Here is a 14667-nt window from a genome sequence, read left to right on the forward strand (position 1 = left end):
GCCAAGAGCAAAAAGGACTTGGGAGTCAGAGGACGGGGTTCTAATCCTGCTCTGCCCCTTTTCTGCTGTGTGATCTTGGGCAAGTTGCTTCACTTCTCTGTGTCTCAGTTACCTCTTCTGTAAAATGGGGATTAAGACTGTGAGCCCCATGTGGGACAACCTGATTACCTTAATAATAATAATAATAATGATGGCATTTCTTAAGCGCTTACTATGTGCAAAGCACTGTTCTAAGCACTGGGGAGGTTACAAGGTGATCAGGTTGTCCCAGGGGGGGCACACAGTCTTAATCCCCATTTTACAGATGAGGTCACTGAGGCCCAGAGAACTTAAGTGACTTGCCCAAAGTCACACAGCTGACAAGTGGCGGATTCGGGATTTGAACCCATGACCTCTGACTCCAAAGCCCAGGCTCTTTTCCACTGAGCCACCTTGTATCCAATCCAGTGCTTAGAACAGTGCTTGGCACATAGGAAGCACTTTACAAATAATAATGACTATTATTATTATTATAAAGTTTTATTGTGCAGCGATTATAATTTCCCTGATAATTTCTTTAGTGTTTGCTATTTTATATCAATCAATCAATCAATGGCATTTATTGAGCAGTAACTATGTGCAGAAACTGTATTAAGTGCATGGGACAGTACAACTGAGTTGGTAGACCCATTCCTGGCCCACAAAGAACATTATGTCTTTAAATGTAAATATGCTATTGTAATAAAACAAATTAGTCTATTAAAAGGAAAATAAAATCAAAGAAAAACATGGTTCAATGAAAAGTTGATGCAGCGAATATTTGTATTGCTTTGCTTTAGCCATTTTACCTCTGTATTGGGGTACTTAGTTCTTTTCTTCTCTTTGAGGCCATGAGATCTGAATTGTGTCATGTTTTAACAACTACTGGCTTCATCGTATTTTCAGATCAGAATGCTCTGCTTAATATCTCTTAGTAATGAAAAATAACCTAAAGTCCATTTTCCTATTCTAGGCTTCCAGGACCTTCACGGGTGCCAGCTGCAGGCAGCGGGAGTAAGATTCAAGGAGCCTCTAATTTAAATCGGAGAAGTCAAAGCTTTAATAGCATCGACAAAAACAAGCCTCCGCATTATGCAAATGGAAATGAGAAAGGTAAAGCATTGAACAGTTGCATTGCAACAGTGATGGCTTCACATAACCGTTTCATTTTATAGAATTGAATGCAAAATATTGCCTTTGGGAATTGCTTATCCACCGTTCGAGCTGTAAAATCAACTTTACAGTCTCTCATATTCTCTGACCTCCCCCCTGAAAATATGATTCCTCTTTAAATCCCTTTTCTCCTTTAAGAAAATGAGAAAGATGCTGTCAGTTTCCAGCCCAGCTCAATATGCTATGTACTTTCTTATATAGAGCTGTAGTGTATGTAGCAGCAGCAGCATTTTATTCTTGTACCCACCTGCCTCATTAAATTGCATTTGAAATGCAACAATTTGAAATATTTGTTAAAGCAGTTAAATCATCAGTTTCTATTTGAACAGCAAATGTACAATGTATGTTCCTTGGAAAATGTCGGAAAGTTACATATATGTTTTAAAATATTTTTCTGAACATTTGCCTTTAGGTGCATGCAAATACATGACTGTAATTTTCCACATGTGCTTCAACTGTCTACAATAAGAATAATAATAGCGACATTTGTTCAGTAAGCACTTAACACAGAGTAAGCACTTGACACATAGTAAGAAGTATTCTAAGCACTAGGGCAGATACAAATAATCAGATTGGACATAGTCCCTGTCCCATATGGCTCTCACGGTCTAGGTAGGAGAAAGAACAGGTATTTCATCCCCATTTTACAGTAGAGAAAACTGAGGCACAGAGAAGCTAGGTCACGTAGTAGGCAAGTGGCAGAGCTGGGTTTAGAACCCACGTCCTCTGTCTCCCAAACAGATGTTCTTTCCCCTAGGCCACACTGTTTCCCAAAGTAATAATAATAATAATGATGATGGTATTTGTTAAGCGCTTACTATGTGCCAAGCACTGCTCTAAGCGCTGGGGTAGGTACAAGGTAATCTGGTTGTCCCACATGGGGCTCACAGTCTTAATCCCCATTTTACAGATGAGCTAATTGAGGCACAGAGAAGTTAAGTGACTTGCCCAAGGTCACATAGCAGACAAGTGGCAGAGCGGGATTAGAACTCACGACCTCTGACTCCCAAGCCTGGGTTCTTTCCACTAACCCATGCTGCTTCTCTATTCACTCTGTATGGTACGGTATAGCATTTCTTCTGTATTATTGATTATGGAAATAGCATAGACCCCTAAAAGCTTGAGACAAAAAGATGGTATGCTTCACCTAAGCTATATTGACCTTAAAGATATGGATCTGTGTGCTTACTATGTGTTAAGCACTGTTCCAAGCATTGGGCAGGTAAACGTTAACCAGGCAGATATAGTCCTTGTCCCACATGGGGCTAACCATCAAGGTAGGAAGGAGAACAAGTATTGAATCCTCATTATACCTGACCTTGGGCAAGTCACTTAACTTCTCTGGGCCTCAGTTACCTCATCTGTAAAATGGGGATTAAGACTGTGAGCCCCACGTGGGACAACCTGATCACCTTGTTTCCCCCCAAGCACTTAGAACAGTGCTTCACATATAGTAAGCACTTAACAAATGCCATCATCATTATTATTATTCTACAGTTGAGAAATTTGCCAAACAAGATGGTCAGTCTGTTGATGGTATTTTTAGAGTGCTTACTGGGTGAAAAGCACTGTACTAAGCACTTATGCTGGCAAATTCTACAAGATACAGTGAGTGCTCAATGCTCACTGTACCCGCCGTCTCCCATTCAAGATCAAAACGCATTGCCTCACTAGAAGAGGGATCTCGATAGTCCCACTATCACATTGTGGTGAGTTGTCGACAGGCAGATTTGCTCACCAATCATATCCTACCCTTGGCAATCAATCAGGAGAAATAATAATAATAATAATGGCATTTATTAAGCGCTTACTACGTGCAAAGCACTGTTCTAAGCGCTGGGAGGTTACAAGGTGATCAGATTGTCCCCCGGGGGGCTCACAGTCTTCATCCCATTTTACAGATGAGGGAACTGAGGCCCAGAGAAGTAAAGTGACTTGCCCAAAGTCACACAGCCGACAATTGGCAGAGCCGGGATTTGAACCCATGACCTCTGACTCCAAAGCCCGGGCTCTTGCCACTGAGCCATGCTGCTTCTCCAAGCTAGAAGCAGTATGGCCTAGTGGATAGAGACTGGTCCTGGGTGTCAGAAGGCCCTGGGTTCTAATTCCAGCTCCACTTCTTGTCTTCTGTATGACCGTGGGCAAGTCACTTCACTTCTTTGTACCTCAGTTCCCTCATCTGTAAAATGGGGCTAAGAGTCTGAGCCTCACATAGGACGGACTGTATCCTCTACACCAGTGTTTAGTACAGTTCCTGGCATGTAATAGGGGCTGCACAAGTACCATAGAAAAGGCTGTAAAGCAATGCTTTAATCGGAAAAAAATGACTAGCAAAGGTTTCCTGCAAGCCTGTTATTTGTTGTAGGATTAGCAAGCCATAAACCTACTGTGGACCTGTTAAGAGCTCAGCTGTTAACATGTGGGAGGAGATGCGTCCTGGGATCATCATCATCATCATCAATCGTATTTATTGAGCGCTTACTATGTGCAGAGCACTGTTCTAAGTGCTTGGGAAGTACAAATTGGCAACACATAGAGACAGTCCCTACCCAACAGTGGGCTCACAGTCTAAAATCAGGTATTGGTTTGAAATTATTCATTCAGTCATATTTATTGAGCACTTACTGTGTGCAGAGCACAGTATTAAGTGCTTGCGAGAGTAAAGTACAAAAATAGACAGACATATTCCCTGCCCACAATGTGCTTACAGTCTACAATTTACAGTCTACAACAGAGAAGCAGCGTGGCTCAATGGAAAGAGCCCGGGCTTGGGAGTCAGAGATCATGGGTTCAAATCCCGGCTCTGCCAATTGTCAGCTGTGTGACTTTGGGCAAGTCACTTCACTTCTCTGGGCCTCAGTTACCTCATCTGGAAAATGGGGATTAAGAATGTGAGCCCCACATGGGACAACCTGATCATATTGTATTCTCCCAAGCGCTCAGAACAGTGCTTTGCACATAGTAAGCACTTAACAAATGCGATTATTATTATTATTTTTATCATTACAAAGAGGGAGACAGATATCAATACAAATAACTAATTTAAGACATGTACATAAGTGCTGGGAGGGGGGCAAAACAAAGGGAACAAGTCAGGGTGATGCAGAGGGGAGTGGAAGAAGAGGAAACCGGGGGCTTAGACCGGGAAGGCCTCTTGGAAGATGTGCCTTCAATAAGGCTTTGAAATGGGGGCGAGTAATTGTCAGATTTGAGGAGGGAGGACATTCCATGCCAGAGACAGGATGTCTGCCAGGTGTCCGTGGAGAGATAGGTGAAATCGAGGCACAGTGACAAGGTGTGAAGTGTATGGACTGGGTTGTAGAAGGAGTGGTGAGGTAGGAGGGGGCAAGGTGAGGCAGCGCTTTAAAGCCAATGGTGAAGAGTTTTTGTTTGATTCAGAGGTGGGTGGGCAACCACTGGAGTTTTTTAGGAGTGGGGTGACAGGCCCTGAAGGTTTTTGTAGAAAAATGATCAGGGCAACAGAATGAAGTATGGACTGGAGCGGGGAGAGACAGGAGGCTGGGATGTCAGCAAGGAGGCTGATGCAGTGATCCAGGCGGGATAGGATGAATGATTGTATTAACGTGGTAGCAGTATGGATGAAGAGGAAAGAGGAGATTTTAGTGATGTGAAGGTGGAACGGACAGATGAATGAAAGAGAGGAGTCAAGGATAACTCCAAGGTTACGGGCTTGTGAGACAGGAAGGATGGTGGTGTCGTCTAAAGGGATGCCAAAGTCAGGGGGAGGACTGAGTTTGGGTGGGAAGATAAGGAATTCTATTTTGGACATGTTAAATTTGAGGTGGTGGGAGGACATCCAAGTAGAGATGTCTTGAAGGCAGGAGAAAATGTGAGACTGGAGAGAGGGAGAGAAATTCGGGCTGGAGATGTAGATTTGGTTATCGTCCACATAGAGGTTGTAGTTGAAGCCATGGGAGTGAATGAGTTCTCCAAGGAAGTGTAGATGGAGAATTGGAGGAGACCCAGAACTGAACCTTGAGGGACCCCAAAAGTTGCGGGGTGGAAGGCAGAGGAGGAGCCCGTGAAGAAGACTGAGAATGAATGACCAATCAATCAATCAATCAGTTGTATTTATTGAGTGCTTACTGTGTGCAGAGCACTGTACTAAGCACTTGGGAAGTACAAGTTGGGAACATATAGAGACAGTCCCTACCCAACAGTGGGCTCACAGTCTAAAGCGGGGAGACGGAGAACAAAACCAAACATACTAACAAAATAAAATAAATAGAATAGATATGTACAAGTAAAATAAATAAATAGAGTAATAAATATGTACAAACATATATACAGGTGCTGTGGGGAAGGGAAGGAGGTAAGATGGGGGAGATGGAGAGGGGGACGAGGGGGAGAGGAAGGAAGGGGCTCAGTCCGGGAAGGCCTTTACAAGTAAAATGAATAACTAAATAAATAGAAGAATAAATATGTACAAACATATATACATATATACAGAGAGGTAAGAGGAGAACCAAGAGAGACCAGAGTCAGTGAAGTCAAGGTTGGATAACATTTCCAGGAGAAAAGGGTGGTCTACAGTGTCGAAGGCAGCTGAGAGGTCAAGGAGGATTAGGATGGAGTAGAGGCCATTGGATTTGGAAAGAAGATCATTGGTGACCTTTGAGAGGACAGTTTCTGTGGAGTTAAGGGGATGGAAGCCAGATTGGAGAGGGTCAAGGAATTGGAGGAGTGGCATAATTAGTCCTTAGGGTTTAAACTTTAATGAATGTGTGGGCAGCTTTTGATTGTAGGAGTGCCAAGTGTATAAGACCAATGGAAAGAGCACGGGCCAGGGATTCAGAGGACATGGGTTCTAATTTCGGCTCTGCCACTTACCTGCTGTGTGACCTTGGGCAAGTCACTTCACTTCTCTGGGCTTCAGTTCTGCGAAATGGGGATTCAAAACCTGTGCTCCCTCCTACTTAGCTCCACGTGGGACCGGATTATGTCGCTTCTACCCCATGCTTAGCACAGTGTTTGGCACACAGTAAGTGCTTAACTACTACCACAATTATTATTATTTTCATTATAATTATTATCGCCCAGGAATGAAGAGGTCTTTAACTTCAACCCCCACAATTTTGCCCAAACTAAAACCAGCACAAAATACAGATTGTCCCCGAACCACCATCTGTCCCTCTGACTGGCTAAATATTAGAGAACAGACAATTGATGTCGATCAGGGAATTCCTCTTTCAAAATGTCCTAAGTCTAAGATTGCCTGTAAATCTACCCTGTTCTCCCCTCGCTCATCCGCTGACCCTAGTCACAGCATATTCCAAAATTTCAAATATTTGTAGTAGCTCTGCTCCCTGTTTCATTCATTCAGTCAATTGTATTCATTCAGCGCTTACTGTGTGCAGAACACTATACTAAGCACTTGGGAGAATACAATACAGCAACCCCACTCTATTCTGAGGTGCTAAGTGGATAGTCAAGTCCTGGGAGAGTGTCTGAGGTCACAGACCCCAAACTGGTCCAGTTCTGAGAGTGAAGAGTTTTGCCCTGCTCCCTGATATACATAACCTCCGCTCCACTGGGAGGATGTCAGGACATATGTTGGGTGCCATGATGGCAGGGGGCATTTCTGGAGAGGAAAACCGTGGCCATGAACTCATGGGTAGCCAATACAATGGTACTTCTTAAGTGCTTACTATGTGCCAAGCACCATTCTAAGCCATAGATATGTTGGTCAGGCTGGACATAGTCTCTGTCCCACAAGGGGCTCACAATGTAAGTCCCCGTTTTACAGATGAAGTAACTGAGGCCCAGAGAAGCAAAGTGACTGGCCACAAGTCACACAGCAGACATGTGGCAGAGCCTGATTAGAACTCAGGTCCTTCAGACTCCCAAGCCCATGCTCTATCCATTAAGCCACACTGCTTCTCTAGTACAATCTTTCATAGAACAATGAATAAGTTTCCTACATTGATTTTAGCAGCCAACTAGAAAGTCTGTCATCAGTCAGTCAATCACATTTATTGAGTGCTAACTGTTTGCAGAACTCTATACTTAGCACTTGGGAAAGTACAGTATAGCAATGTAAAGACACATTCCCTGCCCACAGTGAGCTTTCAGTCTAGAGGGGGAGACAGACATTAATATAAATAAATGCATAAATAAAATTACAGCTATGTATGTAAGTGTTGTGGAACTGGAAAGGGGAATGATGAAAGGGATGAAAATGATGTCCCACTTGGGGCTCACAGTCTTAATCCACATTTTACAGTCAAGGCAATGCATAACAGAGTGGGAGAAGAGGAAAAGAGGACTTAGGGAAGGCCTCTTGGAGGAGGTGTGCCTTCAATAAGTCTTTGAAGGAGGGGAGAGTAATTGTCGGATATAAAGAGGGAGTACATTCCAGGACAGAGGCAGGACAATGGTGAGAGGTTGGCGGAGAGATAGATGAGATAGATCTAGGTTCAGTGATGATCTAGGTTCAGTGATTAGGTTGACAGTAGAGGAGCAATGTGTGTAGGCTGGGTTGTAGTAGCAGTGTAGCAAGGTTTTTACTGAGCAGACACTGAGTGCAAAGTGCTGTACAAAGCAGATGGAAAAGTACAGCAGAATCAAAGCACACTTTCCCTTCCTACAGGAGCTACAATTCAGTTGTAGTAGTAAAATCATTTAATAGACACCTATTGTGTGCAGAGCAATGTACTAAGCACTGTGAAAAATTATACAGTCTCTAGCCCCGGGGCTCATAATCTGGAGATTAGGAATTGGTGGATGAAACAATAAAAATATCAAGATAATATAAAAGACAGGGGTGTTGATAAAGTCACCAAGAGGGATGACATCTAAAAAGGAAGACAGATATACAAATAATAGGAGCAGGAACAATAATAATAGTAATAATTACATTATTTGTTAAGTGCTAACTATGTGCCAAACACTGTTCTATGCACTGAAGTAGATATAAGGTAATCAGGTTGTCCCACTTGGGGCTCACAGTCTTAATCCACATTTTACAGATGAGGTAACTGAGACACAGAGAAGTTAAGTGGCTTACCCCAGGCCTCACAGCAGACAAGCGACAGAGGCGGGATTAGAACCCAGATCATCTGACTCCAAAGCCCGCACTCTTTCCATTAAGTCACTCTGCTTCTTGTAGCTTGCTGCTAGTAAAATGGGGCTAAGAGTTTGAACCCTTTTTGGGAAGAAGGCAAGGGTGAGCCCACTGTTGCGTAGGGAATGTCTCTATACGTTGCCAACTTGTACTTCCCAAGCAATTAGTACAGTGCTCTGCACACAGTAAGCGCTCAATAAATACGATTGATTGATTGACTGATTGATTAAACAGCAGGGAGAATATTCTACAGTGAAATTTCAGACTAATTAATTGAATACCCAATCAATTATACAGATTCCATCCTTTACTTCCTGCAAAAGTTTCCTTAAGCTGAACAGTCTGTTTTTATTTGAAAGCAGCCCAGTCCCTGAAGAAATGAATCTTACTGTCTGTTTCCCCATTTGGACGTGAGAACCTGCTCTAAAAACACTGGGAGAATTACTCTTGTGCTTCAATTACCACAAGATGGAGACAGATGCCGTGTAAAAGACAGATTAACTGAAAGACTCCAGTTCCGTAGCTGAGATTGTAAATTCATAATGGTTTTCAGAGGTAGGATTAGAAACTATCGTTGATTAGCAACCGCAACATGTTGCTTCATTTACTGTCATAAAGATTTAACATCTGATCATTTCAACACCCCCCAGATTGATATCCGGGTGATGTCATTGAATTTATTTTAGAAGTCTGGGATATGATTTTTCGGAGTGTGGTTCAGTCGATCACGGGTATTTATTCAGTGCTAAGTGCTGAGCACTGTAGGAAACACTAGGGAGAGTACACCATAACAGTGTTGATTGTTGATTGGTAGGTATTTTCCGTGCTCACAAGGAGTGGAACTATGAAATCTGTACAATAAATAGTAACATCACATTCAGGCCTCTGACTTTTCTTGGAAATTCAGGTGACAAAAGGATTTGCAGCCATATAACTAAAGTGATAACCCAAAACAATATATCTAAAACAATTTTAGTTATTGTTTTCATTAGGTGGTTCCACATAATGGGCTACCCAATCCCCCCCCTCCTGGCCCTACCTCCTTCTCCTCCCCACAGCACTTGTATATATTTGTACATATTTATTACTCTGTTTAGTTTACTTGTACATATTTGTTTTATTAATGATGTACATATAGCTATAATTCCATTTATTCTGACACCCGTCTACATGTCTTGTTTTGTTGTCCATCTCCCCCTTCTAGACTATGGGCCCATTGTTGGGTAGGAACCGTCTCTATATGTTGCCAACTTGTACTTCCCAAGTGCTTAGTATAGTGCTCTGCACACAGTAAGCACTCAATAAATACGATTAAATGAATGAATCATGCCCTGTTGGACTCTAGACACCCTCTCATGATGCAAAAATCCACATCTTCCTCAATGTCCTCTCCAGTGAACTCAATAACCTTGTTCCCTTACCCCTTCATCGATCTTTAATCACCAACCCCCAGCCCTAGTAATGTCTTTCTACCCCTCTAGACCCTAAGCTCATTGTGGGCAGGGAATGAATCTGCCAACTCTGTTGAGAGCACAGGATGGGGAGTCAGAAGGTCATGGGTTCTAATCCTGGCTCCTCCACTTGTCTGCTGTGTGACCTTAGGCAAGTCACTTTACTTCTCTGTGCCTCAGTTACCTCATCTGCAAAATGGGAATTAAGACTGTGAAGCCCCCTGTGGGAGAGGGATTGAGTCCAATCCGATTTGCTTGGATCCATCCCAGCGCTCAGTACAGTGTCTTTCACATAGTAAGCACTTAACAAATACCAAAATTATTGTTATCATTATTATTATTATTATTACTACTCTCCCAAGCACTTAGTATATTATTCTGCTCATAGTGAATATTCAACAAATGGCATTGATGATGATGATTAAATTGTATACAGTGTTGACTGAATGTTTCATCACTGTCTATCTTTTATTCCCCAAATGCGCTAACTTGTTGAGAGTTCAAAGTGTGTTTTCTAGATACAGAATGAAGATCGACTTCATTTAAAAATGTTTACTTGGGGGAGCATCTGCTTCTTATGCCCAGGGCTGATTTATTTCTATGGCAAATTGCACCCATTTTATAATATGAGCTTGGAGAGTCAGAAATGTTCATGATTATCGTTAGGAACATTTAACACTAATGAACAACAGCCTATCAGCTTTAGAGACCAGATATAGACTTTCTGGTTTGTAATCAGTGAGAAATTGGCTCACACCAAATAAACCATTAAGGAAAGGAACGTTTCAGAGTTGTTGAGATATGCCACTTGGCCACATTTACTCTGTGGAACTTGAGAATCGTGTAGAAGGTAGGCGTAATTACAGAGAAAGGGGAAAGACATTAGAAGACTCGAAATGGATTAAACCAATACATTTTTAATTTTTTTTGTATATCTGTCGTGTATGTATATGGCGGGGGTGGGGGGGGGGGGGAAGTTGCCTGTCTATCTATCTATCTATCTACCTATCTATCTATCTATATTTTATGGCATTTGTTAAGCCTTTACTATGTGCCGGGCACTGTACTAAGGCTGGAGTAGATACATGGTTCGACACAGTCCATGTCCTACATGGGGCTCACAGTCTTAATCTCCATTTTGCAGAAGAGGATACTGAGACATATAAAAGTTAAGTAACTTGCCCAATTTCACACACCACCACAAGTGGTGGAGCTGGAATTAAAACCCTGGGGCTCTATCCACTAGCCCATCCTGCTTGAGCCTTTTATATATGTATCAATCAATCAATCAGTGGGAGAGTCCAACACAGCATTATAACAGACTCATTTTGCTGCCCACAGTCTGTCTTTTGTAAGTTGATAAAGTTGCTGTTGGTAGTGTGGTCCTAACCAGGTACGTTTTATGACTAAATAGACCATACGGGGCAGTACTACCCTCCCATATGGTTTAGAGGTAGGGCTATTAATTAATTAATAATGGCATTTATTAAGTGCTTACTATGTGCAAAGCACTGTTCTAGGCACTGTGGAGGTTACAAAGTGATCAGGTTGTCCCATGGGGGGCTCACAGTCTTAATTCCCATTTTACAGATGAGGTAACTAAGGCACAGAGAAGCTAAGAGACTTGCCCAAAGTCACACAGCTGACAATTGGCAGAGCTGGGATTTGAACCCACGACTTCTGACTCCAAAGCCCGTGCTGTTTCCACTGAACCACGGTGCTTCTCTATGATCCTGATACTCCATGACATAATAGCTATTCATCCATTCATTCCATCATGTTTATTGAGCACTTACTGTGTGCAAAGCGCTGTACTATACACTATCTCTGGTTTACTTCATGTCTTTGCACTGCAAGGTTAACGTTCAGCCGGCATGAGCTTCTGGTGAGGCAGTTTGGGGTTCAGTGAGATGATGTTTGTGGTAACTTTCTAGTCTCTCCTTCTGTGAGGGGAGTGGGGTGCATCCCAAAATATGGCTGTTCAGATATCCAGGCTATTGCTGATTGACATTGCTGTCTTGAACCACCAGTCGTTTAGGATTTTTGTTCAGGACTAGGGGAAGGAGGTAGCCCTACAACTCACAATTAGGGTTTTTTTTGCCAACAATGGTGAGGGTTTGCACAGAACCATCTACACTCTTTTCCTGACCCCTTCTGAGCAGCAGCGGGCTTATCAAGATGGCCAAGTTTAGTAAGAGGTGCAGTTTAAGGCTTGGGACAGATTGCTTCTGGAACCCTTGGCAGCAACAGCAACTGCTGTTCCCTTATTCTCTTTTCATTATTTTATTGATATATGTGGGACAGGGGCTTTGTCCAACCTCATTATCTTGTATCTATCCCAGCTGCTTAGAACAGGGCCTGGCACATATTAAGTGCTTAACAAGTACCATTATAATTCTTATTATTTGGTAGCAGCTTTGGGAGGGCATAGATGTGTGAATTTACAGAGGCTGAAAACCTGGACTCAATCGATCGTGGTATTTGTTGAGCACTTACTATGCTCAGAGAACTGTGATAAGTGATTAGGAGAATACACTACAACAGAATTGGTAGACACGTTCTGTGCCGACAGTGACCTTACAGTCTAGAGGGTGAGAGCAACATTATTATAAATAATGTCCCAGTTCCTCAGTAATTGAGAGATTCAGGCTTTCAGTTCCAACGTCTCCCACACTGAGCTGAGGCACATTGATTGTTTACAGCAGGAAACACCACAATCGTTGTTCTCACCCAATAAATTCTGTGAGGATTGTGATGAGGGAGATGATGATGTTGAATAGGACAGGTAAAATGACTGTTGAATTTTCTGTGCAGCAATGAGTACATATTCATAGTAACAAAGGGCATAAAATTACGAGCAGCACCTGGTGTTCAGCTGCTACTTTGGCTCATAGGCCTAGTTTACTGGAAATCTGGGGGTTTCTTATAATTCAAATAAATCATGGCATAGGATGGGCTAATGTGATAAAAAAGTATGGACAAAGCTCATTGTCACAGCCCATTTTCAGGCCAGTGATATGATGACATGACTCAAAGTCCATTGGTGTGAATATACGTCCATTTAAGACCCATTTTACAGCCACTGTGATAATGAAAACTGCCGATGGAACTTGAACTGGTTAATTGGCAGTCACCTGTGCTCACTTTGGTGTCCAATAGTGCTGAAATTAGCCCCCTCCTTTCTGATCACCATAACAGAATTTCCCCATGAGTAGAGGTCCCTAAAATGATGGCAAAAAGAAAAAAAAATGCTAAACAATTTATTCCACAGTCAAAAAATCCCTAAAATGTAGGCAAGCAGTGCCTCACCTGCTCTCATCTCTAAAATAAAAATCAAGCAATAATATTTATTGAATATTGATTTTTTTGCAGAGCCCTGTACTAAACAATTGGTAGAGTGCAGTACAGTGTTGTTTAAATGTTTAAAGGGAGTCTTCCTGATCCATGAGAAGGGAGAAGGAAATTTTAAACATCTAAAAGTTATTTTGACTTCACTCATTTCTCTCCAAAACCATTTTAAAGTTTTACAATTCTGCATGGATTAACTTACTCTTCAAATATATGTGGGTTTAGAAATTCAGGGAAATGACTTGGAGAAATGAATGGTTTGGGATTTGCTGAACTCACTAAACTAGAAAAATAGTTGGGGAGGTTCAATGGGCAAACCATTACTGCCATGATTGACCGCTTCAAAAGTTTTGCTGGCTGTATTTTTGGGGGAATGTAGAAATGGAATTTACTTTTTGAAATGTCTGATTACAAGAATAGCAGAGCTGTTCTTTTCCATTTTGAACTAAAATGCATGGTCATATCCATTGAACATGCAATTTACCATATAAAGTTGGGGTAACCTTCATTTTAAGGTCAACCCTTGTAATCTTACCCCTTAATTCTTAGCTAAACTCTCTTTTAATCAAGAATAAGAGGTGATGATAAGCATGCTTAGTACACACAGTAAGTGCTTAACAAATACCTTAATTATTATTATTGTTTGACATTGAATTATTACATAACATGTATTCCATTAAGAAGCCGTAATCCTTTCATTGCCAAGATAAAGGAGGCAGTGTGGTCGAGTGGAAAAAGCATGGGCCGTGGAATCAGAGGACCTGGGTTCTAATCCTGATTTTGCTGCTTGCCTGCTGTGAGACTTTCAGCAAATCACCGTAATTCTCTGTGCCTCAGTTTACTCATCTGTAAAATGGGATTAAAGGATAGGGACTGTGTCTGACCTGATTACTTGTGTCTATCCCAGTGTTTAGTGCATTGATATTGCTATTATTATTATTAATACTAATAATGATTATTGCTAGGAGGAGGAGGAGGAGAAGTCATATTATAAGGCAGAAGTCAGAATCCTAAACCAGAAACTCAAACACAGGAAAATGTCACTCATTATTAGGGGCCTAGTAAGGTAAACTAATAGTTTACCAACATGATTTTTTCTAGCAGCTGGAGAGCAAAGACAGAACTCTCACAAACAGATCCATCACACACCTAGAAACCTGGGAATATTTTTAAATGTACCTTCAATACTTTTTTGGTGAAAGGAAAATTCCATAAATCCTCCTCCTATTCTTCAAATTTACATCTCATAGTCCCATTTTGTACATAGACTAAATACATCCTCCCATGAGATTAAAGTACTTAAGATCAAAATTCATTCATTCATTGAATCTTATTTATTGAGTGCTTACTGTGTGCAGAGTACTGTACTAAGCACTTGGAAAGTATAATTTGTCAACAGGTAGAGACAACCTCGGCCCAACAATGGGCTTACAGTCTAGAAGGGGGAGACAGACAACAAAACCAAACAAGTAGACAGGCATCAGTAGCAGCAAAATGGCACCGGACCTTCTTCTCCACCTACCCTGAGAAGCAGCATGGCTAAATGGAAAGAACCCGGGCTTGGGAGTCAGAGGTCGTGGGTTCTAATCCCAG

General features: G+C 41.8%; 1 protein-coding gene across 1 annotated transcript in view; it reads left to right on the plus strand.

Moving 5' to 3' along the window:
• Positions 1-14667, plus strand: part of NAV3 (neuron navigator 3) — a 783489-nt gene that overhangs the window by 545317 nt on the left and 223505 nt on the right. Inside the window, exon 9 of the mRNA XM_038756254.1 lies at positions 992-1131. Coding sequence (XP_038612182.1) covers positions 992-1131 — 140 coding nt within the window. The remainder of the gene's footprint in view (positions 1-991; positions 1132-14667) is intronic.

The sequence above is a fragment of the Tachyglossus aculeatus genome, chromosome 14, assembly GCF_015852505.1.
Source record: "Tachyglossus aculeatus isolate mTacAcu1 chromosome 14, mTacAcu1.pri, whole genome shotgun sequence".
Taxonomy (NCBI): domain Eukaryota; kingdom Metazoa; phylum Chordata; class Mammalia; order Monotremata; family Tachyglossidae; genus Tachyglossus; species Tachyglossus aculeatus.